The following is a 26,435-nucleotide window of genomic DNA, read 5'->3' as shown; positions in this document are numbered from 1 at the left end:
AGTTGCTAGTAGAAAATCATACAATCTACACAGCAGGTTTGCATGGGTGTGGTAAACTGGATAACAGACCAATAAAAGGAGACTTCTAAACCTCTCTGCCTCTCAGCTAATTTTCCGTTTTCCCCTCCCCACTCAGACCACTCATAGACAGTCCATTTGTTTTGATAAAAAGCTATTTTTGCCAATCTTAATGGAAATATATAACAGTAAGGTACACTACGTGACCAGAAGTATGTGGACACCAGCTCGTCGAACATCTCATTCCAAAATCATGGGCACTAATATGGAGTTGGTCCCCCCTTTGCTACTGCCGCCACTCTTCTGGGAAAGCTTTCCACTAGATGTTGGAGCATTGCTGCGGGCACTTTGCTTCCATTCTGCCACAAGAGCATTAGTGAGGTCGGGCACTGATGTTGTGCGATTAGGCCTAGTTCGCAGTCAGCGTTCTAATTCATCCCAAAGGTGTTCAACGGAGTTGAGGTCAGGGCTCTATGCAGCTTAAAAACAGATTTGTCCGTCGGACTGCCAGATGGTGAAGAGTGATTCATCACTCCAGAGAACACGTTTCCACTGCTCCAGAGTCCAATGGCGGTGAGCTTTACACCACTCCAGCCGACGCTTGGCATTGCGCATGTTGATCTTAGGCTTGTCAGCAGCCTACCTGCAATGGGTTTCCATTGCTGCTCGGCAATGGAAACCCATTTCATGAAGGTCACGATGAACAGTGATTGTGCTAAGGTTGCTCCCAGAGGCCGTTCGGAATTCGGTAGTGAGTGTTGCAACCGCGGCCAGACAATTTTAACATGCTACACGCTTCAGCACTCAGTTCTGTGAGCTTGTGTGGCCTGCCACTTCGCGGCTGAGCAGTTGTTGTTCCTAGACATTTCCACTTCACATTAACAGCACTTAGGGTTGACCGTGGCAGCTCGAGCAAGGCAGACATTTGACGAACTCACTTGATGGAAAAGTGGCATCCATGCCACGTTGAAAGTCACTAAGCTCTTCAGTAAGGCCTTTCTACTGCCAATGTTTGTCTATGAAGATTGAATGGTGGTGTGCTCGATTTTAAACACCTGTCAGCAATGGGTTTGGCTGAAATAGCTTAATCCACTGAAGGGGAGTCCACATACTTTTGGTGATGTAGTGTACTTAACTGTACCCAGAAATGATTTGATATTTATATAAAAAATCTGTACTGGGCCTTTAAGGGTGTCGTGGGCTCGTCTATCAGCCTCCCTCCTCCTTCCCTTTCTTATCAGTCCTTTCTGGTGGCAGGCCCGGGTCCCTGTGGTGAGGCCACAAGAACGCCGCCCGTAGAAGCAATGCCACAGGATTATCAGGCAGCGATGGAGCCCAAGCGAGTAGCCGGGGGGAGAGTCAGTGGAAGGCAAAACGACTGCTGACAGCGTTAACCACTGACCGTTTGACACCATACCTGTCACGCTGACTGCATTGTGGGGGTAATTGTCAGCCAGCTAGATACTGTGACTTGCCACTATGGAAGCATTTGTAAGTTAAACAGCGATACTATATTATCGACTTGAATCGTCTTTTTGTGCCCATTGTTATATGCCGGAAGTGAAACACTAACGGAATTACTGATACCAACCTAAATACTAAGTTTGTGCTTGCTACCAGCCAACAGCATTCAAAGATCAACACATACATTGATCTACTGCAGAACGTATAGAAGGAAAGAACACACGCGCTTTCGTTTATAGACCACAGTGATTTTGCATTTCTCGTATGGCTAATCAACGAGCCATCTGTCACAATACGAAACAGCTGTTCCTCTGATTCCAATTTCCCTGCACTATAAACAAACAGCAGAATTAATAACCATTATAATGAACGGGTACTGTAGCATTTGTTGCGCTGCCGCCCTGGGGGAGCCCTGCGATCACCCGTCAGTCAAGATTTGGAGCGAGCCCCGGCGAAGAAGTAACTTGACAACAGGAATTCATAACAAACAGGATGACAAGTCCAGGAACACATGGCACGTCTCTAGGCAACCCCTGTCCATTAGTAACGCACTACTTCTGACCAGAGCCCTATGGGCCCTGGTCAAACTTCGGGCACTATTTAGGGAATGGGCTGTAAATGGGGACGTAGCCTGTGGCGGTAGCTGGCTATCAGAGGAATACTAATTTCATCGAGCCGAGACATTTGAGGATATTAGCTCGGCGCACAATCAGCCCCTTCTCTTTCCCCAATTAGGGCTATTAATCAACTTTTGGAACAGCTGGGACGCTATTTTTACAGTTTCAGATTCAGCCTCTCTCTCCAACCCTCCCATATTGTCTCTCACTTTGTTTGATCCCTTTGGCCTTAAAGCAGCTACCGGCAGTACCGTGGCATTATTGCTAGTCACAGAAAGGGACTGGCCATAGGGCATTTCGGGCATATGCCAGATGGGCTGGTTCATCTTTAGCCCAGTGGGCCAGTCTAAACATTGCACAAAATTATCTGGCTAATAGTGTGGGCCTCCTTGTGTGACGGAGAATAACCACCTATGGCCTCAGATCCAGCAAATCAAATTGGATTTGTTACATGCTTTGTAGACAACAGGTGTAGACTAACAGTGAAATGCTTACTTAGGGGTCTTTTCCAACAATGCAGAGTTAAAGATGAGATAAAACATTTCAAAAAACATCGAAATAGTCACACAAGGAATAAATACACACTGAATAACGAATACAAATAATGAGTATTGTTGTCCTGTCTTCGCAACCGTGTCTCGACCCGTGCTCTGCCCTCTGTTTTCTGTAGTCCACATTCAGCTCCTTTGTTTTACTGATGTTCAGGAAGGGATTGATGTCCTGGCACCACACTGCCATGTCTCTGACCTCCTTCATACAGGTTGTCTCATTACAGTCAGTGATCAGGCCTACCACTGTCGTGTCGTCGGCAAACTTAATAATGGTGTTGGAGTCATGCACAGCCACGCAGTAGTGGGTGAACAGGGAGTACAGGAGGGGACAAAGCACAAACACCTGAGGGGCCCCCGTCTTGACAGTCAGCATGGCGTGTGTGTTGTTGCCTACCCTCACCACCTGGGGGCGGCCCGTCAGGAAGTCCAGGATCCAGAGGATTCAGTTTCAGAGGTAGATGTTCAGTCCCAGCTTCTGATAGGCTAACTGACATACTTTGAGTCAATTGGAAATGTACCTATGGATGTATTCCAAGGCCTACCTTAAAACTCAGTGCCTCTTTGCTTGACATCATGGGAAAATCAAAAGAAATCAGCCAAGACCTCAGAAAAACAATTGTAGACCTTCACAAGTCTGGTTCATCCTTGGGAGCAAATTCCAAACGCCTGAAGGTACCATGTTCATCTGTACAAACAATAGTATGCAAGTATAAACACCTTGGGACCATGCAGCCATAGCACTTTGGTCAAAAGTACTGCACTATATATGTAACGGCCGTTGAAGGTGGAAGAGGGTGAGGACCAAAGCGCAGCGTGGTATGTGTTCAAGATGTTAATATTTAATGAGTCAAACTGAACACTGAAATACAAAACAACAAAGCGAAAGAACCAAACGACAACGAAACAGTCCTGTCTGGTGAAGACACACAACAGAAAATAATCACCCACAACTCAAGGGTAAAAACAGGCTACCTAAGTATGGTTCTCAAACAGGGACAACAATTGACAGCTGCCTCTGATTGAGAACCATACCAGGCCAAACACAGAAATCCCAAATCATAGAAAAAAGAACACAAACTGCCCACCCCAACTCACGCCCTGACCATACTAAAACAAAGACAAAACAAAGAAATTAAGGTCAGAACATGACAATATAAAGAATATGGTGCCATTTGGAACGCAAACACAGAGTAAGCCTTCACCACGCATGGATGTCTCATCACCATCACCATCATTCAATCTAATTTACAAACCCAATGACATTTGATGACGCATCTCAGATTAACTGGGGCAATGACTCGTCTTCCCAGAACTCTGACAGATATACATGCTGTCCAGGAGAATAAAAATATTTGAGGAGAAGTGAGAGCACTTGTGTTCTAGACGAAGTGTACAAGTGGAGTAGAATAAGAAGAAAAACATAGGGGAAAAACAGATTTGTCTATCCCAAATGGCACTATAGTCCCTATATAGTGCACTAAATTTATCCTCAGTCCGATGAGCCCTGGTCAAAAGAAAAAGTGGACTAAAAAGTGAATAGGGTGCCATTTGGGATGCATTCTTTATTGCACAAAGTGTTTTGGCACTGCTGCATTTAGTCTCCGTTTATTGGAATGTCATGAACAATTATTGTTTATGGTCAATTAGATCAACTTCAATACTACAATTCTCCTTTATAGAGTAAGAAATCATCTTATAGATGTTTTGAGTATGGTATGTGAAGACTGCATGTATGATAAACTCAATCCAAATCCACTTCACAGATCTTCATTGCAAAGGGTTTAATCATAGTTTCCCGTACTTGTTCAATGAACCATAAACAATTAATGAACATGCACCTGTGGAATGGTCATTAAGACACTAACAGCTTGCAGACAGTAGGCAATTAAGGTCACAGTTATGAAAACTTAGAACACTAAAGAGGCCTTTCTACTGACTCTGAAAAACACCAAAAGAAAGATGCCCAGGGTCCCTGCTCATCTGCGTGAACGTGCCTTAGGCATGCTGCAAGTAGGCATGATGACAGCAGATGTGGCCAGGGTAATAAATGTCCATACTGTGAGACTCCTAAGACAGAGCCACAAGGAGACAGGACGGACAGCTGATCATCCTCGCAGTGACAGACCACGTGTAACAACACCTGCACAGGATTGGTTAATCTGAACATCACACCTGCGGGACAGGTACAAGATGGCAACAACAACTGCCCGAGTTATACCAGGAACGCACAATCCCTCCATCAGTGCTCAGACTGTCCACAATAGGCTGAGAGAGGCTGGACTGAGGGCTTGTAGGCCTGTTGTAAGGCAGGTCCTCACCAGACATCACCGGCAACAACGTCGCCTATGGGCACAAACCCACCGTCGCTGGACCACACAGGACTGGCAAAAAGTGCTCTTCACTGACGAGTCGCAGTTTTGTCTCACCAGGAGTGATGGTTGGATTTGCGATTATTGTCGAAGGAATGAACGTTACACCGAGGCCTGTACTCTGGAGCGGGATCAATTTGGAGGTAGAGGGTCCGTCATGGTCTGGGGCGGTGTGTCACAGCATCATCAGACTGAGCTTGTTGTCATTGCAGGCAATCTCAATGCTGTGCGTTACAGGGAAGACATCCTCCTCCCTCATGTGGTACCCTTCCTGCAGGCTCATCCTGACATGACCCTCCAACATGACAATGCCACCAGCCATACTGCTCATTCTGTGTGTGAATTCCTGCAAGACAGGAATGTCAGCGTTGTGCCATGGCCCCCAGATCTCAATCCCATTGAGCACATCTGGGTCCTGTTGGATGGGAGGGTGAGGGCTAGGGCCATTCCCCCCAGAAATGTCCGAGAAATTGCAGGTGCCTTGGTGGAAGAGTGGGGTAACATCTCACAGCAAATCTGGTGCAGTCCATGAGAAGGAGATGCACTGCAGTACTTAATACAGCTGGTGGCCACGCCAGATACTGACTGTTATTTTTTATTTTGACCCCCCCCTTTTTCTCAGGGACACATTATTCCATTTCTGTTGGTCACATGTCTGTGGAACTTGTTCAGTTTATGTCTCAGTTTCATGTTCATACAAATATTTACACATGTTAAGTTTGCTGAAAATAAACGCAGTTGACAGTGAGAGGACGTTTCTTTATTTGCTGAGTTTATATAAAGCCTTTATACATTGTAGTTTGTTTAAAGTAGAACACTGGTTTTTACAGTAAATCGATTGATTGATTTGTTATAAGGTTTTCAGATCCCCAACTCAAAGGCTAATAAGACACTGCATTTTCATATTCTCTCTGTAATATTTAGAGTTTGGATTCCAACTCAGGTGAGGCCAGGTCTGATAGGGGTTGAGTACAATATTGCCCAGCACGTTGACACTCGGTGTGATCAGCCTTGTAACACTGGAACCATTTCAGAGTTGTTGAGAGTTGTTCTTGAATGAATTAGAAGTGATGGTTCAGAATTACTGGGTCGGAAATGAAATTGCGGCAGAACTCCCTCACACAAGTAAATCAGGACTGTTAAAGACTTTTCATTTCCTTTAAACCACTTTACTGTACCATAAAACGTGAGGAGTCACGCAATAAACATCTCACCTCGGTTTAATACCGCGATAGATAATGAAATAAATGTCTTAAAAGGATTAAAAAGTGCATGGCCTTGCAAATCTGTAAACAGCCACCTTATTTTTTGGGTGTGTGTGTGTGTGTGATGGGGGGGGGGGGGGGGGGGGGGTGTCTAACATCTATAATTATAATACACGTGTCGGAGAGGGGTTTACTGCTTTCCCAATATTGTTGGAGTAACAAGGCCACAAAAGCACACCCAAGGACGGGGCGCACACTTGGTACAGGGGGAGGCGGGGGTAAAAAGTTGAACAAGGCAGAGAGAGAGAGAGAGATAGAGAAGGAGGGAAAACGAGGGGGTGGGATGTACGATTGAGTGCCTGATGTAAACCGTGTCACAGCCACTGCGATATTTACAACCCTGCGCCAAGGTGTGCACAGGATTTTAAAAGGCGTTTTCTAATTACGTTACTAGGCCCCTGCAGTGCATCCCAAATGGCAGCCTATTCCCTATTGGCCCTGGTCAAAAGTAGTGCACTATGCAAGGAATAGGGTGCCATTTGGGACAGGCACATTGCCTAGCGGAACTGAGTGGCACATTGTGGTGGTCGACACGTGGGATTGGCTGGGATTTAACAACAAGTTAAAAACGGGAAGGCTATCGGTTGGCTCCCAGTCTTTTTACGGGGCGCCCCTGCAAGTCATAAACAATACATTGAATAGTTTGTTTTATTAGATTAATACATTGAAATGTCATAGTATATCCTTGCATGTAACATTGTAACATGAATATTTTAATTTAATTTAGAAAAAAACATTTTCAGTGTTATAATCGTTTTACAATAGGACTATAATTTAAATACTTGCAAAAAATAATACTCTTTATTTTCTATCCTGAAAAACTCCCCAGTCCTTAATGGTTAAAAAGACCATAACACCATAACATGATGCAGCCACCACTATGCTTGAAAATATGAAGAGTGGCACTTAGTTATGTGTTGTATTGGATTTTCCCCAACCATAACACTTTGTATTCAGGGCAAAAAGTGAATCCCTGAGCAGTTTCCTTCCTCTCTGGCAACTGAGTTAGGAAGGCCACCTGTATCTTTCTAGACTGGGTGTATTGCTACACCATCAAAAGTGTATTTAATAACTTCACTGTGCTCAAAGAGATATTCAATGTCTTTCTTTTTACCGTCTACCAATAGTTGCCCTTCTTTTCGAGGCACTGGAAATCCTCACTGCTCTTTGAGGTTGAATCTGTGTTTGCAATTCACTGCTCGACTGAGGAGTCTTACAGATAATTGCATGTGTGGGATACAGAGACGAGGTAGCCATTAAAAAATTACTATGTTAAACACTATTATTGCAAACACAGTGTGTATTCCTGGCAGCTGTCACTGTCATTGTACTCATTCTCTCTCTGCCATCTCCCATCTTCACAACGACACAAAGGTGTCAACCGCTGTGTGTTTCTGCGTTCTAACATGAGATGACTGCTATACACAAGGGAGTATGACACACACACACACACACACACACACACACACACACACACACACACACACACACACACACACACACACACACACACACACACACACACACACACACACACACACACACACACACACACACACACACAAACAAAGTCACTTCACAGGCAAAGCCTCTTTGCTCAGTTCCCCTCTCTCCTGGAAGGCCTAGTGTCTCTTAGCACCATTGAATAGCCTCCTCTGGGGCTGTTGTGACATAATTACTATATCAGACCCGCTGTGTAATTCCTGCCTCTCTGCTCCCGTCTTGCCCTCCCCCTGTCTCCTCCATGGCTCCCCTCTGTCTCCACTATGTCTCCTCTATGTCTCCCCTCTGTCTCCTCTATGTCTACACTTTGTCTCCACTATATCTCCTCTATGTCTCCCCTCTGTCTCCTCTATGTCTACACTTTGTCTCCACTATATCTCCTCTATGTCTCCCCTCTGTCTCCTCTATGTCTACACTTTGTCTCCACTATATCTCCTCTATGTCTCCCCTCTGTCTCCTCTATGTCTACACTTTGTCTCCACTATATCTCCTCTATGTCTCCCCTCTGTCTCCTCTATGTCTACACTTTGTCTCCTCTATGTCTACACTTTGTCTCCACTATATCTCCTCTATATCTCCCCTCTGTCTCCTCTATGTCTACACTTTGTCTCCACTATATCTCCTCTATGTCTCCCCTCTGTCTCCTCTATGTCTACCCTCTGTCTCCTCTATGTCTCCCCTCTGTCTCCTCTATGTCTACACTTTGTCTCCACTATATCTCCTCTATGTCTCCCCTCTGTCTCCTCTATGTCTCCCCTCTGTCTCCTCTATGTCTCCTCCACGTCTACCCTATTTATTTATTTTTTCATCTTTATTTAACCAGGTAGGCAAGTTGAGAACAAGTTCTGATTTACAACTGTGACCTGGCCAAGATAAAGCAAAGCAGTTCGACACAAACAACAACCCAGAGTTACACATGGAGTAAAACAAACATACAGTCAATAATACAGTAGAAAAATAAGTCTATATACAATGTGAGCAAATGAGGTGAGATAAGGGAGGTAAAGGCAACAAAAAAAGGCCATGGTGGCGAAGTAAATACAATATAGCAAGTAAAACACTGGAATGGTAGATTTGCAAGGTAGAGATATAAATAATGGGGTGCAAAGGAACAAAATAAATAAATACTGTAGGGGGAGAGGTAGTTGTTTGGGCTATATTATAGATGGGCTATGTACAGGTGCAGTAATCTGTGAGCTGCTCTGACAGCTGGTGCTTGAAGCTAGTGAGGGAGATAAGTGTTTCCAGTTTCAGAGATTTTTGTAGTTTGTTCCAGTCATTGGCAGCAGAGAACTGTAAGGAGAGGCAGCCAAAGGAAGAATTGGTTTTGGGGGTGACCAGAGAGATATACCTGCTGGAGCGCGTGCTACAGGTGGGTGCTGCTAAGGTGACCAGCGAGCTGAGATAAGGGGGGACTTTACCTAGCAGGGTCTTGTAGATGACCTGGAGACAGTGGGTTTGGCGACGAGTATGAAGCGAGGGCCAGCCAACGAGGGCGTACAGGTCACAGTGGTGGGTAGTATATGGGGCTTTGGTGACAAAACAGATGGCACTGTGATAGACGGCATCCAATTTATTGAGTAGGGTACTGGAGGCTATTTTGTAAATGACATTGCCGAAGTCGAGGATCGGTAGGATGGTCAGTTTTACAAGGGTATGTTTGGCAGCATGAGTGAAGGATGCTTTGTTGCGAAATAGGAAGTCAATTTTAGATTTAACTTTGGATTGGAGATGTTTGATGTGAGTCTGGAAGGAGAGTTTACAGTCTAACCAGACACCCAGGTGTTTCTAAGTCAGAACCGTCCAGAGTAGTGATGTTGGACAGGAAGGGCAGGTGCAGGCAGCGATCGGTTGAAGAGCAATTGGAGGCCACGGAAGAAGAGTTGTATGGCATTGAAGCTCACCTGGAGGGTTGTTAACACAGTGTCCAAAGAAGGGCCAGAAGTATACAGAATGGTGTCGTCTGTGTATCGGTGGATCAGAGACTCACCAGCAGCAAGAGCGACACTATGTCTCCACTATGTCTCCCCTCTGCCTCCCCTCTGCCTCCCCTCTGTCTCCTCTATGTCTACCTTCTGTCTACTCTATGTCTCCTCTATGTCTACCTTCTGTCTCCTCTATGTCTCCTCTATGTCGACACTATGACTCCACTATGTCTCCCCTCTGTCTCCCCTCTGCCTCCCCTCTGCCTCCCCTATGTCTACCTTCTGTCTCCTCTATGTCTCCTCTATGTCGACACTATGACTCCACTATGTCTCCACTCTGTCTCCCCTCTGCCTCCCCTCTGCCTCCCCTATGTCTACCTTCTGTCTACTCTATGTCTCCTCTATGTCTACCTTCTGTCTCCTCTATGTCTACTCTATGTCGACACTATGTCTCCCCTCTGTCTCCCCTCTGTCTCCCCTCTGCCTCCCCTCTGCCTCCCCTCTGTCTCCTCTATGTCTACCTTCTGTCTACTCTATGTCTCCACTCTGTCTCCACTCTGTCTCCTCTACATCGAACTCCAAATGTTTTGGGACAGTGAATTTTTTGTTTGTTATTTTGGGTCTGTACTGGAGCACTTTAGATTTGAAATGGCACAACAACTATGGGGTTTAAATAGCAGATTGTCAGCATTAATTTTAGGATATTTTCATTCATATCGGGTCAACCATTTTGAAATTACAGCACTTTTTGTAGTCCCCCATTTTAGGGGAGCAAAAGTATTTTCTCCCAAATGTATAGCATGCAATGACTACAGTACATCAAGCTTGTGACTCTACAATGTTGTTGGATGCATTTGCGGTTTGCTTTGGTTGTGTTTCAGGATATTTTGTGCCCAATAGACATTAATGGTAAATTATGTATTTTGTGTCATTTTGGAGTCACTTTTATTGCAAATAAGAATATAATTGAGACACCAGTCTCATCGTCAACAGTGAGGAAGAGACTCCGGGATGCTGGCCTTCTAGGCAGAGTTGCAAAGAAAAAGCCATATCTCAGACTGGCCAATACAAAGAAAAGATTAAGATGGGCAAAATAACACAGACACTGGACAGAGGAACTCTGCCTAGAAGGCCAGCATCCCAGAGTCGCCTCTTCGTTGTTGACGTTGAGACTGGGGTTTTGAGGGTACTTTTTAACGAAGCTGCCAGTTGAGGACTTGTGAGGCGTCTGTTTCTCAAACTAGACACTTTAATGTACCTGTTCTCTTGCTCAGTTATGCACAACTTCAGTATTACCTACTACAGGCTAAATAAAGGTTTTTATTATTTTATTTTGTTAGGATTATTTTGCTCTTACTGTAGTGGTGTAGCCCACTCCCGACCGATCACATTGTACAGCACCCGAGTGGCGCAACGGTCTAAGCAGTGCAAGCTGTATTGCTACAGATGCTGGTTCAATACCTGTGCCGTCCTTGACTGGGAGACCCATAAGATGACAGTAGGTTTTTAGGTTTCTCTACCTCTAAAACCAGAAATCATTCGAAATAACAAACTGGCTTTGTTTACAAATTAGTAACAATGTCTCACCACATGTTCAAGAATGGCCCTTTTCTCGCTCATTTTCCGTTATTTGAAAAAATAATCTAAACAAAGCAATTATTATTATTAATTTCGAATTATATAAAAGCCCCTTGGATATTCTCACAGATATATTATTAACCCGGTTATTAGCAAGACTATATGTTGATCATGGCTCCCGATTTGTGCACAATGGTATTGCCCAGCAGTTCCCCAGCTATATCCAAAAAGTGTGCGAGGTTCAAGGCACGAGGGCAGGGGGCATGGAATGGAATGCAGAGCCGCGCACAGAAGATGGACCTAGCCCTTAGGAAAGGGAGGAGGATGAAGGGGGAGGAGCTCTGTGCTACCCCGCCACACAGGGTAGCACAGAGCAACACTTTAAGGGGCATTGCACTAATAATGGAGCTGACTAGTGAAACATTCCCACTGTTTTTAGTGCCAGTTTGCACGTTCAAACTAAAACAACGTAACAATGTGATTGGTTGCAATTTCAGTTTATTCCACCAGAAAACAAAAAACAAATAATACAACAAAAAGTATTATTATTATTATTATTATATATCACATCCGACCGTGATTGGGATGCAGGTTCGATTCCCATGCCGGCTGCCACTGGGAGACCCTGGGTGACGCATTTTGGTTTTAATTTAGAATCCTCCAATCCTCTATATGTAATTATTGGCGGAGAGTCACGTCATATTTTTTTCGATATACTGTAGGCGACATGAGTCTCACTAGTGTTGATTAATGTGCTGTTAAAAGTGGTGTAGGTCTTATTTATTTAAAGAGCATATTGAAGTTAGAAGCAATAGCCTACAACTATTTTAGCACCGTTTCACACTGCTCTGAGACAAGCATGACTGCTCTTGATAAATCAATGAGATTTTTATTTTGACTGAATCTCCATTTGGGTATTGGTTTGACTACAATTATTGTAGTGTAGAAATGTCATGCTCTTAGTGTAACCTTTATTTAACTAGGCAAGCCAGTTAAGAATAAATTCTTATTTACAAGGACAGCCTAAATTAAAAACATAAACATAAAATGTGCATTATACACAAACATCTGCCACAATAATCATATTACTTATTACCCCTCCCCGTCGGGGAATTGAACCACTGTCTCCCGCGTGCCCGCAAGTACTGTAGCCTACTCCCGACCGTCACGTTGTACAGCACCATATTATCCATTTCATCCTAATGGTAACCGAGAGGGTTTTCAGTTGTTCTTGGAACAGAAACACCATAATATTAATCAAATGAATTAAGCAACATTTCTTAAAATCAGTTCCATATACTATGCTCTTACAAAAAAGGTTTTAAATTCTCTCGTACAGCCACTATTGAAGGATATCAAATGTTTCTCAAAGATGCCCTCTGGTGGTCAAACTAGCACTAAGTAGCATTCATGGTACCAGTGGTTGGCACTTAAATAACATGCCACAGAATACGCTGCAACTTTTAAAGGGCAAACCACTGTATGTCTCCAATATTTTCCCTTTGTCTCCTCTCTGTTTCTTCTACGTCTGATTATATAGTACATTGAGTACATATAGTACATAAGACCCATAAAGACTTCCTGTATCTTAGGGAGGAGACCATGTTCAGTCTGCATTGAGCAATCTCTGTTTTCAGTTAATTGGTTATTAGACCAATATTTAAGTTATTAATGGCTGTGGTACTATAGGTCATTGCCATTTTAAAGATATACCGTAACACGGAACCCAAACTGGCTGTGGGCGTGCGCCATCGTGCGCCATCATGCATAAATGTATTTTATCCCCCCACAACAAACGTGATCACGACACGCAGGTTAAAATATCAAAACAAACTCTGAACCAACTCTGCACTTGCTAGCTAAATTGTCCTATTTAGTTAGTTTGCTGTTGCTATTTGTCCTGGGATATAAACATTGAGTTGTTATACTATCTGAAATGCTGGTCCTCTACTCCACCAATTAATCCACACATAAAACCGTTAACCAAATTGTTTTCCAGTCATCTCTCCTCCTTCTAGGCTTTTTCTTCTCTTGACTTTACATTGCAATTAGCAACTTTCATAAATTAAGTGCATTACCGCCACTGGCCTCATTTGTCTTTCAGTCACCCACGTGGTTATTACCAATGAGGAGATGGCACGTGGGAACCTGCTTCTATAAACCAATGAGGAGATGGGAGAGGCAGGACTTCCAGCGCGATCTGCTTCAGAAATAGAACTGACTTCTATTTTAGCCCTTGGCAACGCAGACGCTCGTTGGCGCGCGAGCAGTATGGGTGCAATAATAGAACAATATAAATTTCTACATTTATTTTTGCGACGCGAGCGGTGTCGTCAGCCTGTAAGATGAACACTTGTTTGGTGGCTAAATACTGTGCAACAGAGCAGGTGAAGAACCCCTCTTAATAAGAGTGAACGAATAGCTTTTAGGTTACCGTGACTACCATTCGCCTACCATCACCTGCATTTTTTCTATGAATTATACGGTACAACAACAAAAAGCATATTTTCATGGGTAGAGAGGGAGGGAGGCAAAATGAGATTGCCTTCCCAAAGAAATCTATTTTACTTTTGATTACTATAACAAGATGTAACACTACATGAAGTGTCTCCTTTTGGGCCACTAATGGAGAGGAGCATTGCAATTTGGGAGAAAGTAATAGCTCCGAGCTTTCAGCCTCTGTACTCCCCGGGATTCATGAAATCAAGTGTATACGTGTAAAGATCGGGTCGATAGATTTCAATGACAGAAACACATTTGGCTCTTTAGCTCGGTGTTTGTAAAGTGAATAGCAGTCTATGCAGGATGGAGTGTCAGTCAGTGCAATGTGTAAGTGCAGACCCAGAATCAGGTATTATGGATGGTTTGGCCAACATATAACCATTTATGTCAGATTTGGGTTCAGGCTAAATTGGCCAAACTCTCTCCATGTATAGTATGATTGCCTTTCAGTGAAAATATGGTGTGTCTATTATAGCCAATCATGTCAGGTGTTGTTTGAAGCCAAGTTGGCCACACTGTCCATATAAATTGCATTGGAGTGCAAAAATGGCATCTTTAGCCAATCAAGTCCGGTTTCAGTTGGAACTGAGTTGGCAAAACTATGTTCATGTTATGATTGCCTTGGACTGCAAAAATGTCCTCTTTTTATCCAGTCATGTCCGGTTTGTGTTGGAACAGTGTTGGCCAGACTGTCCCTGTACGATTGCCTTTTTAGTGTACATATGGCGTCTATAGCTAATCCTGTAAGGATTCGTTTGGGACCAGGTTGGCCAAACTCTTTGGTGCAAACATGGCGTCCATCAAACTCAGCTTTGGACACTGTGACCCACCTGTCTGCGCAGATCCCTGGTCTTCTTGGTCATCTTGTCGATGGCAGAGTTCAGCGGGTCTCCTTTCTCTTTCCTGCCAGTCTGTAGAGAGAGGTAGAGGGGAACACAGAGACACAGTGTTACCTCAGGGTTACCTGTGTAACATCACTAATTCATTATCACACACACACACACACACACACACACACACACACACACACACACACACACACACACACACACACACACACACACACACACACACACACACACACACACACACACACACACACACACACACACACACACACACACAAATGCTCACATCAAAAAGTGCATTATGCTTGTACTCCACTACAGGAGGGAATGGGAGCACAAAGGTTTGTACTGCAGTTAAAAGGGATTAGAGGAGGGGAATCATTCCTGGAATACTCTCGGCCTCCGGTTTCTCATAAGTGACTTTGGATGTTCAAGATGTAAGAGAAAGTCGCAGGGCTGGATAAAATAAGAACTTGAGGCTACTGCAATACACACCGATTGAGGAGAGTATTGAGCAAATAAGACGGTGGTGACAGACATCAGATGAAGATGACTTGCAGGGGAGCAACTGCGGAACCGTTTCGGAGAAATTCCGTCAAGCATCAAACCAAGTAAAGCAAGTGAAGTGCTGTGGGCTTTGGAGGTACACACGCAATTGTAACTAGGTGGGTTTCTGAACATGCTAACTAGGCCACTTGGACTTAAAGCTCTCAACAAATGATGCCCGTTGTTGTTAGTGAATGAGTGACTAAAAATACAAAAATATAGCTTCTTTCTCAAGGGTCTTTAGCTGTCATCGAATAAAACCCAATTTTGTTAGTGAGTAAGCAACTAGAAAGACAAAACAGAGAGAGAGAGAGAGAGAGAGGGGTCAATATGAGACCTTGTCTTGTTGGAGAACAATTAGGAGTTTCTGTGGTGTTAGCGGCAGCTAGCCCTTCCTTCTGCCCCCTCTTCCCTCAGGCCATCTTAGACAGCCCACAGCTGGTTGCAGTCACAAGTGTCACCTCACGCTAAATGACAATAACATCTCTCTCTCCCTCTCCTTGTCTTTCACTTTCTCTTTCTCTGTTTCTTCCTTTTCTCTATCTCTCTCTCTCTCAAAAATTAAAACAATTAAGTGGCGGCCATTAAATATTGATGGCACACCAAAGGCGAGCGATGTTCCATTTCAAGCGACACGGGGCTGTAGTAACGTAGGTGAGATTCCATCTATTGTCTCAGGGATCGACGAGGAGGGGGGCAAAACGGGGGGCAGGTGACATGCAGCGTTCCCTAGGGGGCCTGGGAAATGGACTTGGGCATGCCGGGCGGTTGGCTGGTTGGCGGTTGAATGCATTGTCGTGCCTCAAGCTGCGAGCAGTTAATAGGTATAAAACAGATATATACAATCCATTACTGCCTGATGGAATCAAAGGAGAACCACTGCCAGAGAGAAGGATAAACAGTTGATTGTTTATGGGCTACGGCGAGCGTAAATAATGCTGAAGCTGAGACTGATATTCCAAAGCATTCTATTAATTACCTTAGTAGACTCCCTTTCATTTTCGCAGTGACCCTTTTGAGCGTATGGGGTCCCATTTGGAGGCCTATGATGATGAAAGCGGAGATAACCTTTACGTCGGGGGCTGCCATTAAATATGACATAAAGATGCTATCATTAATGTTGTGTTATGAATTTGTTTTGGATGATTTAATAGGGTGATTAGGGTGAGCGATGAGGCGGCTTGATTCCTACGGGCCGGGGTTAGATGTCAGGGGTTAGGGATCGCACGCAGCTACACTTCTTAACCTCTTCTCAGACAGGCGGGAGGGATGGACGGAGAGGAGAAGAGAGAGGGAGAGGGGAGTAAAGATGACAAAAAAGGGAGAAAAAAAAGGGAGATGAAGAGAACGAGAGAAAAATAAATGGCACAATATATGGCAAAAATGAAGATGAGTGAATGCAAAAAAGAAGGAGAGAAAAAGAGATGAGGGGAGTGAGAGGGGAGTGAAAAATTGGGTATTCGGTATGTAGGGGACTTAAATAGAATCCTTGAATCTTTGAACATATGGGGACGTAAGCAGGCGGGTTTAAACAAACACCCTTTAACAAACTCTGTTTGCGGCATTCAACATGAATTCAGTTACAACCAGGCGCAAATTGCTGGCTACACTGACGGTTCGGTCCATTAGAAGTCGTCTCTTACCGCAATACCTTAGCGCATCAAAGATCCAAATCAACAGATTGTACAGAGACACCGATGATACACCAGTCAAAGCAACAGTAGAGCATACAAAATTAATTGGCCGGTTGCCATAGCAACCCCATTCCAATTCCACCCTACAGTGGAGTGTGTTAACATCATTATCTTGGTGGGAAAAGGAGAACAACCTAACATTTACAGACGTAGGATCTTAATTTGATCACACGTTTGGTTGCTGAGAATTTTTCTGCACAGAAGGAAATGCAAACGTGTAGTTTATTCAAGATTTACAAAGGCTTCAAAAGTTTGTAATGCCAAACTTGACTTTCCCCAATGAACAATGTATCAGCCTCTACAAAAATGTCCATTAATTAGAATCCACATAATAATTCACATTTCCTGTTGCCGAAGGATAACATCGCTACTGTAGCAAACTGGCTCAAATTAAGACCCTACATCTGTACATACTCTCCCATCCTAGCCTAGCAAAGAAGCAGTATAATACTAATATGGAGGGTAGTGTAGATACTGGACATGCCAACGAGTGGTACGGGCGATCATTTACATCAACGGTTAGACCTGTCTTGGATGTGAACACCATATCCTCATTGTGTCACTATGGGAGTGTTTCACAGGTCTCGCCCACTCTATTACAGAGCCGTCGCAAGACTACAGCCACTCCGTTATGCAGCGCTAGATACGGGAGACAATGGTTTGCCTTATGGCCTCCGATGTGACGTTCTCCATATTACAGGCCTACATATCGTTGTGTAAGTCCTTGGCTAGATATCACTTCAGTCTTGTTGGAGTGTTCATTATTTGCTTTATTTTGCCAATATGGGACCTGGTGCTGCTGTACAGCTGAAATTACACTTGAAGAAATGTTTGATTGAATATTGAAAGGTCCCAAATGACACACTATTCCCAATATATTGCAATACTTTTAACCGGGGCCCTGTCTCTGTTGACTGAACTATAGATTTCTTAAAGGAGATGATGTGCTAGGGAGGATGTATGTGTCGTGTTACCATTCTCCTGATGATACTGAAAGCAGAACAGAACACTCGACGTCATCTGACGTCTATTTGTCTATTTCGTGCCCCAATCAGAATTCAGATCAGACCTCTCCGACTCCCTCCCTCCCTTCCTTCTTTCATTCTTTTGTTTATTTTTTTTTTTGGGGGGGGGGGTCGTTCTCCGTGCATGGTGCCTCGATGGTTCTGTCACTCTCAATGTGTTTGTCACCGCAAGGGCTATAAACATGATTGTTTCCCATTAGGCCTGAAATTGCTTCCCATCAAACAAGACACACAAAAAATTGCGAGAGGGGAATGCCCCCAACAGATCACACTAAACGGCGATGGCCCCCTCTTTAAAATCACGCCTCCACCGTCCGAGAGCATTCTCTGGCCAATCATAGCAATTTAAACGGTGTCCGGGCCCCTAGAGCCCCTCTGTCTGTCCACATGGTCTTATTTGGGTCCCTGGGAGAAGTAGGCACAGGCGAAGGTCATGACCCAAGGGTTATACACTCCAGTAGATCTATTAAAGAGCAGAAACAACTTCCGGTCCAATATAACAACCAATCAGAGACCTCTATTTACAGACTTGTAACAATGGAGTGATGAGCTACTTTAAGTGACAGCCTTAAGAGTTGGCAAGACAGCACACACAGATCTAGGATCAGGCTAACGGAGTGGACTGTTCAGCCTAGCATTTTCTTACCTTTATCATGAGGGTTTATTCAAGTGACACTCTTGTCCTGTTTTTTATTATTGTTACTGTTTCGAAATATTGTCTGGTCTGGTCCAAGAGGAGTGAGATCTTGACAGACACACTTAGCATATGGGTTTATGGGGAGACTTGAATAGGTCCCCCTTGTAAAAAAGACGTGGTCTCAATGGGAATAACCGGTATAAATAAAGAAATGAAAACATTGGGTTTTGTTCTATTCAAGACGATTGAGATCGATGACAACCCATGGTAAGCAAACGTCTTTGTATGCAGCGAGGCAGTGAGTGTCAATAACTTAATGGGAATGTCTACATCCCTAGGCCTATTTGGGGCCACGGCCAGGTCTAATAGTTCTGGCCTCTGAAAGATAATGAGAAAACAGGAAGTCCATTGAAATAGATATGATTCTTCCCATTCATGTAATGTATTGCTGTTATGCCCTTGGGCCAAGGCCCCTCCATATAGATGTTGAGCAGCATTAGGAATTAATGATTTCACACACACACACACACACACACACACACACACACACACACACACACACACACACATACGCTCCTCAGCCTCGGTCCTAATGGTAATAGAGCACAGTGCACCAAACAATGAGGAGAAACCCTCAGCCTCATAATCTGGATGGATAGGCCAGGGCTGCAAGCCCATATTTAACTAGGCAAGGTGAATTCAACAAAAGGCAAACCCACCTGGCATACACACAAGTGTGTGTTTTAAATTGTTCTTCAGCTGTTAAGGTTTCTTGGAGAACTCTTTCCCAATAAAGAGTCCCACCGTAACGCCGGCCCGCTTTGGACTTCTAACCCTTTTTAAACATGTGTTTGAGCTACAGACTTCTGGGTTGTACCACTGGATTTGTCTATTTCCATTAACGGGGGCTGAGCTAGAGCGGTGTTTGTGAGCCAAGGGCAGATCCCGAAGGTGTCCAAAAATGTCAAAGAAAAAGCTGAGTGTCACAAAAACACACACATTTCGCTCTATGACGCTCACGAGCTACACAGTAGTCAGTAGAAAGTAAGAGGTTTTTCTACATTCCCTGGACAGAGTGTCTATAATACTGTAGAAATCTCACTAATTTGCTGTCACAAACTCCATTACGTCACACAGTTGTCAACTGACTAGTTGGATTTTCACTTCCCGCTATGCAAATCAATTCTGTAGTTACAGTATTCATATTAATTCATGTTATCAGGTTTTTGGTTTAGTGACCTTATATTATGTCAACTCGTTTTGTCTTCTACTTGTAGCCATGGTTGTCCTGAAAATAAAATGGGGGAAAACTTCATTGTGAGGCTAAATATAAGGGCTGGACATACAAAAATTTTAATTAACACTGTAAAGAGTTAAATTAACACTCGGTGGTGTAAAATAAACTCAATGTTAGTTTATTACAGTCAAATGACCAAATCGCCCTCTAGTGGCCTCATGGGTGAAACATTATTAATATATTTTTTTTTTCATTTCAGAAAATCTGGTGTTTCTATGTCAAAATATTTTGTCATATTTCAGTCTTCTGTGATATACAGTACCAGTAAAAAGTTTGGACAAACCTACTCATTCAAGGGTTTTTCTTTATTTTTACAATTTTTTATATTGTAGAAAAATAGGGAAAACATACAAACTATGAAATAGCACATATGGAATCATGTAGTAACCAAAAAAGTGTTTCAAAAAAGATTCTTCAAAGTAGCCACCGTTTTGCCTTGATGACAGCTTGCACATTCTTGGCATTCCTAAAGTCTGTGAGTATCCATAGCAACGGCTCCTCCTGGGCTGCTCTGCTCCATGAAGAGCGGAGAGAGCAGTTAGCTGTTAGCTACATTTCACCTCACTCCAAATTCCAACAAAACTCAAGGAACATTGTTATTTTCTGTGATATAATCTCTCCTATTTTTATATAAATTAAAACACTTCTGACACCATGTTAAGATCTTAGTCATATATGGCTGTACTGCACAGCAGAGCCAATGCAAATTTCTCAGCTTAAAAATGTTAGTGATTCATTTAGTGATACCCGAGCCCTGCCCACACCCTAGTTATTGATGAAAAAACAGGCCCTACCCAGTCCTAACCCGATGTATAATGTCCGGGCTCGTCAGGTTCTGGTCGGGTAGCAGAGCTCTACCTGTAACTTGGCCCTGAAAAAAAGGCCTTATTAAATATGTAATGTATTGTCTTAAATAATAACAATTTTATGACAACATATTCACTTACGATATCACTTGAAGGCCACAGGACAGAAAATGAATGAATACAACAACCATGTCTCTGTCACTAGCAAACACAGTCATGGGTGGTACTGGTGACAAAAAAAATCACTCGACAGGCACCCTGTGGAAATATGCAAATAAGGTTTTAAACCCTACAGCAGGGCCTCCTGTCTGGGTTGGCGCCTCCCCTTGGGTTGTGCCGTGGCGGAGATCTTCGTGGGCTATACTCGGCCTTGTCTCAGGATGGTAAGTTGGTGGTTGAAGATATCCCTCTATTGGTGTGGGGGCTGTGCTTTGGCAAAGTGGGTGGGGTTATATCCTTCCTGTTTGGCCCTGTCGGGGGGTGTCATCGGATGGGGCCACAGTGTCTCCTGACCCCCCCTGTCTCAGCCTCCAGTATTTATGCTGCAGTAGTTTATGTGTCGGGGGGCTAGGGTCAGTTTGTTATATCTGGAGTACTTCTCCTGTCCTATCCGGTGTCCTGTGTGAATTTAAGTATGCTCTCTCTTTCTCTCTTTCTTTCTCTCTCTCGGAGGACCTGAGCCCTAGGACCATGCCTCAGGACTACCGGGCATGATGACTCCTTGCTGTCCCCAGTCCACCTGGCCGTGCTGCTGCTCCAGTTTCAACTGTTCTGCCTGTGATTATTATTATTTGACCATACTGGTCATTTATGAACATTTGAACAAATTGGCCATGTTCTGTTATAATCTCCACCCGGCACAGCCAGAAGACGACTGGCCACCCCACTTAGCCTGGTTCCTCTCTAGGTTTCTTCCTAGGTTTTGGCCTTTCTAGGGAGATTTTCCTAGCCACCATGCTTCTACACCTGCATTGCTTGCTGTTTGAGGTTTTCGGCTGGGTTTCTGTACAGTACTTTGAGATATCAGCTGATGTACGAAGGGCTATATAAATACATTTGATTTGATTTGATTTGGTCCTGGAGGGCTGAAACATTTCTGGTTTTGTGCGCGTGTGTGCGTATCAGGTGCACGCACACACATATACACACCGAAGCCAGTATCGCAGAGGAGAGGACATAACGACATTAGTCATCCAGGCTGCCTGGAGAACCACATGCTAATGTGTCATTTAAGCGCTGTAGGGAGGCGGAGGATTAAGAGATCATGCCACCCAAAGTTTAAAAAAATAGAGCAGAATCAGAGGATGTTCAGAGAGAGAGGGAGCTTCTCACTTAGACACCTGTGACTTCAAGGGGCAATCTGGGATTCCAACGACGACAAAGAGTCAATAGCTATACGGCTATTCATTTAAATGAAGTCCAAAAATAGATTTTCCAACCCTCGATTTCACTGTGAATTCGGACCTGTATGCATTATATGAGTTTCACACTAGGAGAAATGAGATAAGCAAAGACGGAAAGATAAGAGAGGAGACACTCATAAACCATTGTGTTGTATTGCATTGTCATAACACACATCATGTACTATCAAAGCCATGACCTTTGTATTCAAAGTCAAAACCCCTGTCCGTGCTTTGTGTTTTTTTTTTTTCTTCCAAGACTTGATAATCGCCCTGGCCTAGTTGCCAGCTAGAGCTCTTCCAAATCTGCATTACGTAGATTATGAAACGGTGAAATACAGCGGCCGGAATTCTAACCAGGGAGGAAAAAAACCCGTCAATCACACTAAACCTGTTATAGCAGGCTCGCTTGGGCTCCGAGTAGAATGCTGGATAAAATCAGTCAAAATCGGGTGACCATTTGAGACACCCAATTCTCTCCCCCCCCCAAAACCCCACTGAATACCTCAGAGCTGAATATGTATCCTATAGTACACCACTTATAGATGTGTATCTGCGTTTTGTGTCTAGTTAGGTCACGTCAACACATTGTGCCATATACACTGGTGCAAACGGCTATTACTAACACTGCCGTGCACAATCAGAAGCTTGTCGGATCCAACTTATCCCCTTCATACACATGGTAGTTAAGTCAAATCAATGCATTGTGCCATATACCCTAGTGCTAACTGTTATTACCACCATTACAATGTACATTATAGTCTTCGTAATTGTTACAATTAAATAAATATAGTTATGTCACGTCAACACATACCATACACCCTAGTCACTAGAGCCAAGTGCTATAACTAGCGAATATGAAATATTACTGTCGTTCACATCATTACATTGTATATCATTATACATATATTTGCCTGAACTCCCTCACATCAAGCCATGGAGAATGTATTGCTCGTAATAAAATTGTTGTCAAAACGTCATCGAAATGTTCTCTCGACGTTGGCCCTACGACGATGAGTCATAGGTTGCAGTGGTTGAATCCTATGCCTCATGTTTCCCCACGGCCAGGTCACGGCTGTGGTCTCCCGGGTGTGTGTGTGTGTGCCCACCCAGACCACATAGCGGAGTATGCATGTTGGGCTTTCGTGGTTTCACTTCTATCTCCCCAACGTGTTGTCAATGGCTCCCATTCACAGACCGTAAGGGTCTCCCATCTGCTCATTGTTTCCCCGATTCATTCTCTAAGGGGACTCTTTCACTCCATTCATTTTCTCTGGTTCTGGGTGGCGTCGTGGCGGTAAGCTCATACTCCTCTCTAGGTACGGCGGCAGTTGGATAGTGGAAGCGGTAATGGCCAAGTGACTCCAGCTCACCCAGGAGACTGACTGGCTGGATGGATGGATGGATGGATGGATGGATGGTAGAGACAGCTACTAAGAGTGCTCGACGTGCAACAGCTGGGACCAACATGCGGTTCCTTCGCCTCTCACTCAGTCCCCGCTCCAATCACTCATGTATTGTAGTGCACTCAGCGCAAATTGCTTTGCCGTGCTCTGCCGTGCACCGTTCCCTCCTCCCTTCCCCGCTCCCTACCCACTAATAGCGGAATAAGACGTGCAATTCTCGGGCCGAGGCAGACAGAAAATGATATGGATGTCTAGTGCAATGTGAGAGAGCAGGGAAAGGGAATGAGGGGGGAAAACAGAGGAGGAGATGATGAAGGGATCTGCGTACAACAAGGGGGAACGCTGGAGGCAGACAGCCAAAGAAAGAGAGAGAGAAAGAGAGGTAGAGCAGAAAGAGACAATGATAGAGAGATAGAAAGAGAATTGAATATGGTCAGACAACAAAAGAAGAGAGGGGAGAGAGCTTTTCTTTTTTGGTTTGGCACCCGTCTCATTCTCTCAAGATCAATGTGTTAAATGATATCAATTCCGGCTCCTTGTCAATTCAATTAAGGCCCAATGCAAGGAACAATTACTGTCCAGGTTGGTTACACTGACTCCAGGCTTAGAGAAAGAAGAAAAAGTGAGAGGGATGGGAGATAGAGAGAGAGGGGGGACACTGACTCCTACAGAAAGAGAGAGCGAGAGAGAGGGAGAGAGAGAGATAGAGAGAGGGAGAGAGGGATAAAGAGAGAGAGAGGACCCTGACTCCTAGAGAGAAAGAGAGAGAGGGAGATAAACCACATTGGGTTAACAGTAGAGAATAGCTCAGCCAGATCCTCAATAAGATAAGTTGAGCTGCTCTACAGCGGTGTGTGTTTGTATGTGCGTGTGTGTGTTTGTATGTGCATGTGCATGTGCGTGTGTGTGTGTGTGTGTGTGTGTGTATCGGTGGTTCCAGGGATGAGCAGCAACCATTTGACTTGTTCTCATTAAGTGGAGCTTAAAGAGCTACAGCGAAACTGCGACCATCAACCTGGTTTGATTACAGGAAAATAAACCAGGCTCTCCATGCCTCCCCAGTGAGCCTCTTTAAGTGTAGAATGTGGTGAGATGAGATGAGAAAATATGATTATACTGGGTTTTATCCTGGAATTAACAAACAGATTAACCAGCAGGAAATGAGGTCTTTCGAACTCAGTTTTTCTGATTAGGTATAGGCATATATTCATCAGTGTCATACCTGTCACCCTAGACCCACTCCAATATGCTTACGCAATCGCAACCACACGGCCCTAACCCATCTGGACAAGAGAAATACCTATGTGAGAATGCTGTTCATCGACTACAGCTCTGCATTTAACACCATAGTACCATCCAAACTCGTCATCAAGCTCGAGACCCTGAGTCTCGACCCCGCCCTGTGCAACTGGGTCCTGGACTTCCTGACGGGCCACCCCCAGGTGGTGAGGGTAGTTAACAACATCTCCACCCCGCTGATGCTCAACACTGGGGCCCCACAAGGGTGAGTTCTCAGCCCTCTTCTGTACTCTCTGTTCAACCACGACTGCGTGGCCACGCACGCCTCCAACTCAATCATCAGGTTTGCAGACGACACTAGAGTGGTAGGCTTGATTACCAACAACGACGAGACGGCCTACAGGGAGGAGGTGAGGGCCCTCGGAGTGTGGTGTCAGGAAAATAACCTCACACTCAACGTCACCAGCTTCTATCTCAAGGCCATCAGACTGTTAAACTGCCATCACTAACTGGCAACATACTGACTCAACTCCAGCCACTGGAAAAATGTATGTAATAAATGTATCACTAGCCACTTTAAACAATGCCACTTTATATAATGTTTACATACCCTACATTACTCATCTCATATGTATATACTGTACTCTATACCATCCACTGCATCTTGCCTATGACGTTCTATACCATCACTCATTCATATATTTTTATGTACATATACATATTCATTCATTTACACTTGTGTGTATAAAGGAATTGTTGTGAAATTGTTAGGTTAGATTTCTCGTTGGATATTACTGCATTGTCGGAACTGGAAGCACAAGCATTTCACTACCCTCTCATTAACATCTGCTAACCATGTGTATGTGACAAATAACATTTGATTTGATTTGATACTTCAGTAAAAGTAAAGATACCTTAATAGTAAGTGACTTATGTGAAACCCAGTAAACTACTACCGGAGTAAAAGTATAAAAGTTTTTGGTTTTAAATAAACTTAAATATCAACAGTAAATGGAATTGCTAAAATGTACTTAAGTATCAAAAGGAAAAGTATAAATCATTTCAAATTTCTTATATTAAGCAAACCAGACTGCACAACTTTTTTATATATAGCCAGGGATAGCCAGGGGAACACACAGACATCATTTACAAACAAAGCATTTGTGTTTAGTGAGTCCACCAGGTCAGAGGCAGTAGGGATGACCAGGGGTGTTCTTTTGATAAGTGTGTAAATTTGACCAATTTATATTTTTGAGTGTCAGAGAAAATGTGAAAATGTACATTCTTTTCTTTAGGAATGTAGTGAAGTAAAAGCTGGCAAAAATATAAATAGTAAAGTAAAGTACAGATACCCCCAAAAAACTACTTAATTAGTACTTTAAGGTAACCATTGGTTAAGTTTGTTAAAGGTGCAGTGGTATTACATAACCAAGTAGGCCCATAAAACACACTGGAGAAAAGTCACAAACATGCGTGTGGGGGGTCATAGGTTATAGATCAGATATGAATACTTACCCTTAACCTTTAGTCTGACATTGAATACCGACAACTACTGCCCGGCCCCAAGAAACACACGCACAAACACACACACACACACACACACACACACACACACACACACACACACACACACACACACACACAAACACACACACACACACACACACACATCAGTGTGGTTTCCACTTCACTACATTGCAAAGCATATGCCTTGGCTCGCCTGGTTTGTCTCAGTGTCTGCTGTT

At 43.8% G+C, this 26,435-nt stretch overlaps 1 protein-coding gene across 3 annotated transcripts in view; it reads right to left on the bottom strand.

Moving 5' to 3' along the window:
- LOC135507809 (catenin alpha-2) overlaps positions 1 to 26,435 on the bottom strand; it is a 679,445-nt gene that overhangs the window by 150,547 nt on the left and 502,463 nt on the right. For all 3 annotated transcript variants that reach the window (XM_064927473.1, XM_064927474.1, XM_064927475.1), the window contains exon 8: positions 14,623 to 14,703. In XM_064927473.1, coding sequence (XP_064783545.1) covers positions 14,623 to 14,703 — 81 coding nt within the window. The remainder of the gene's footprint in view (positions 1 to 14,622; positions 14,704 to 26,435) is intronic.

The sequence above is a fragment of the Oncorhynchus masou genome, chromosome 21, assembly GCF_036934945.1.
Source record: "Oncorhynchus masou masou isolate Uvic2021 chromosome 21, UVic_Omas_1.1, whole genome shotgun sequence".
Classification (NCBI taxonomy): domain Eukaryota; kingdom Metazoa; phylum Chordata; class Actinopteri; order Salmoniformes; family Salmonidae; genus Oncorhynchus; species Oncorhynchus masou.
The sequence above is the reverse complement of the archived record's forward strand: the minus strand, read 5'-3'. Positions and strand labels throughout refer to the sequence as shown.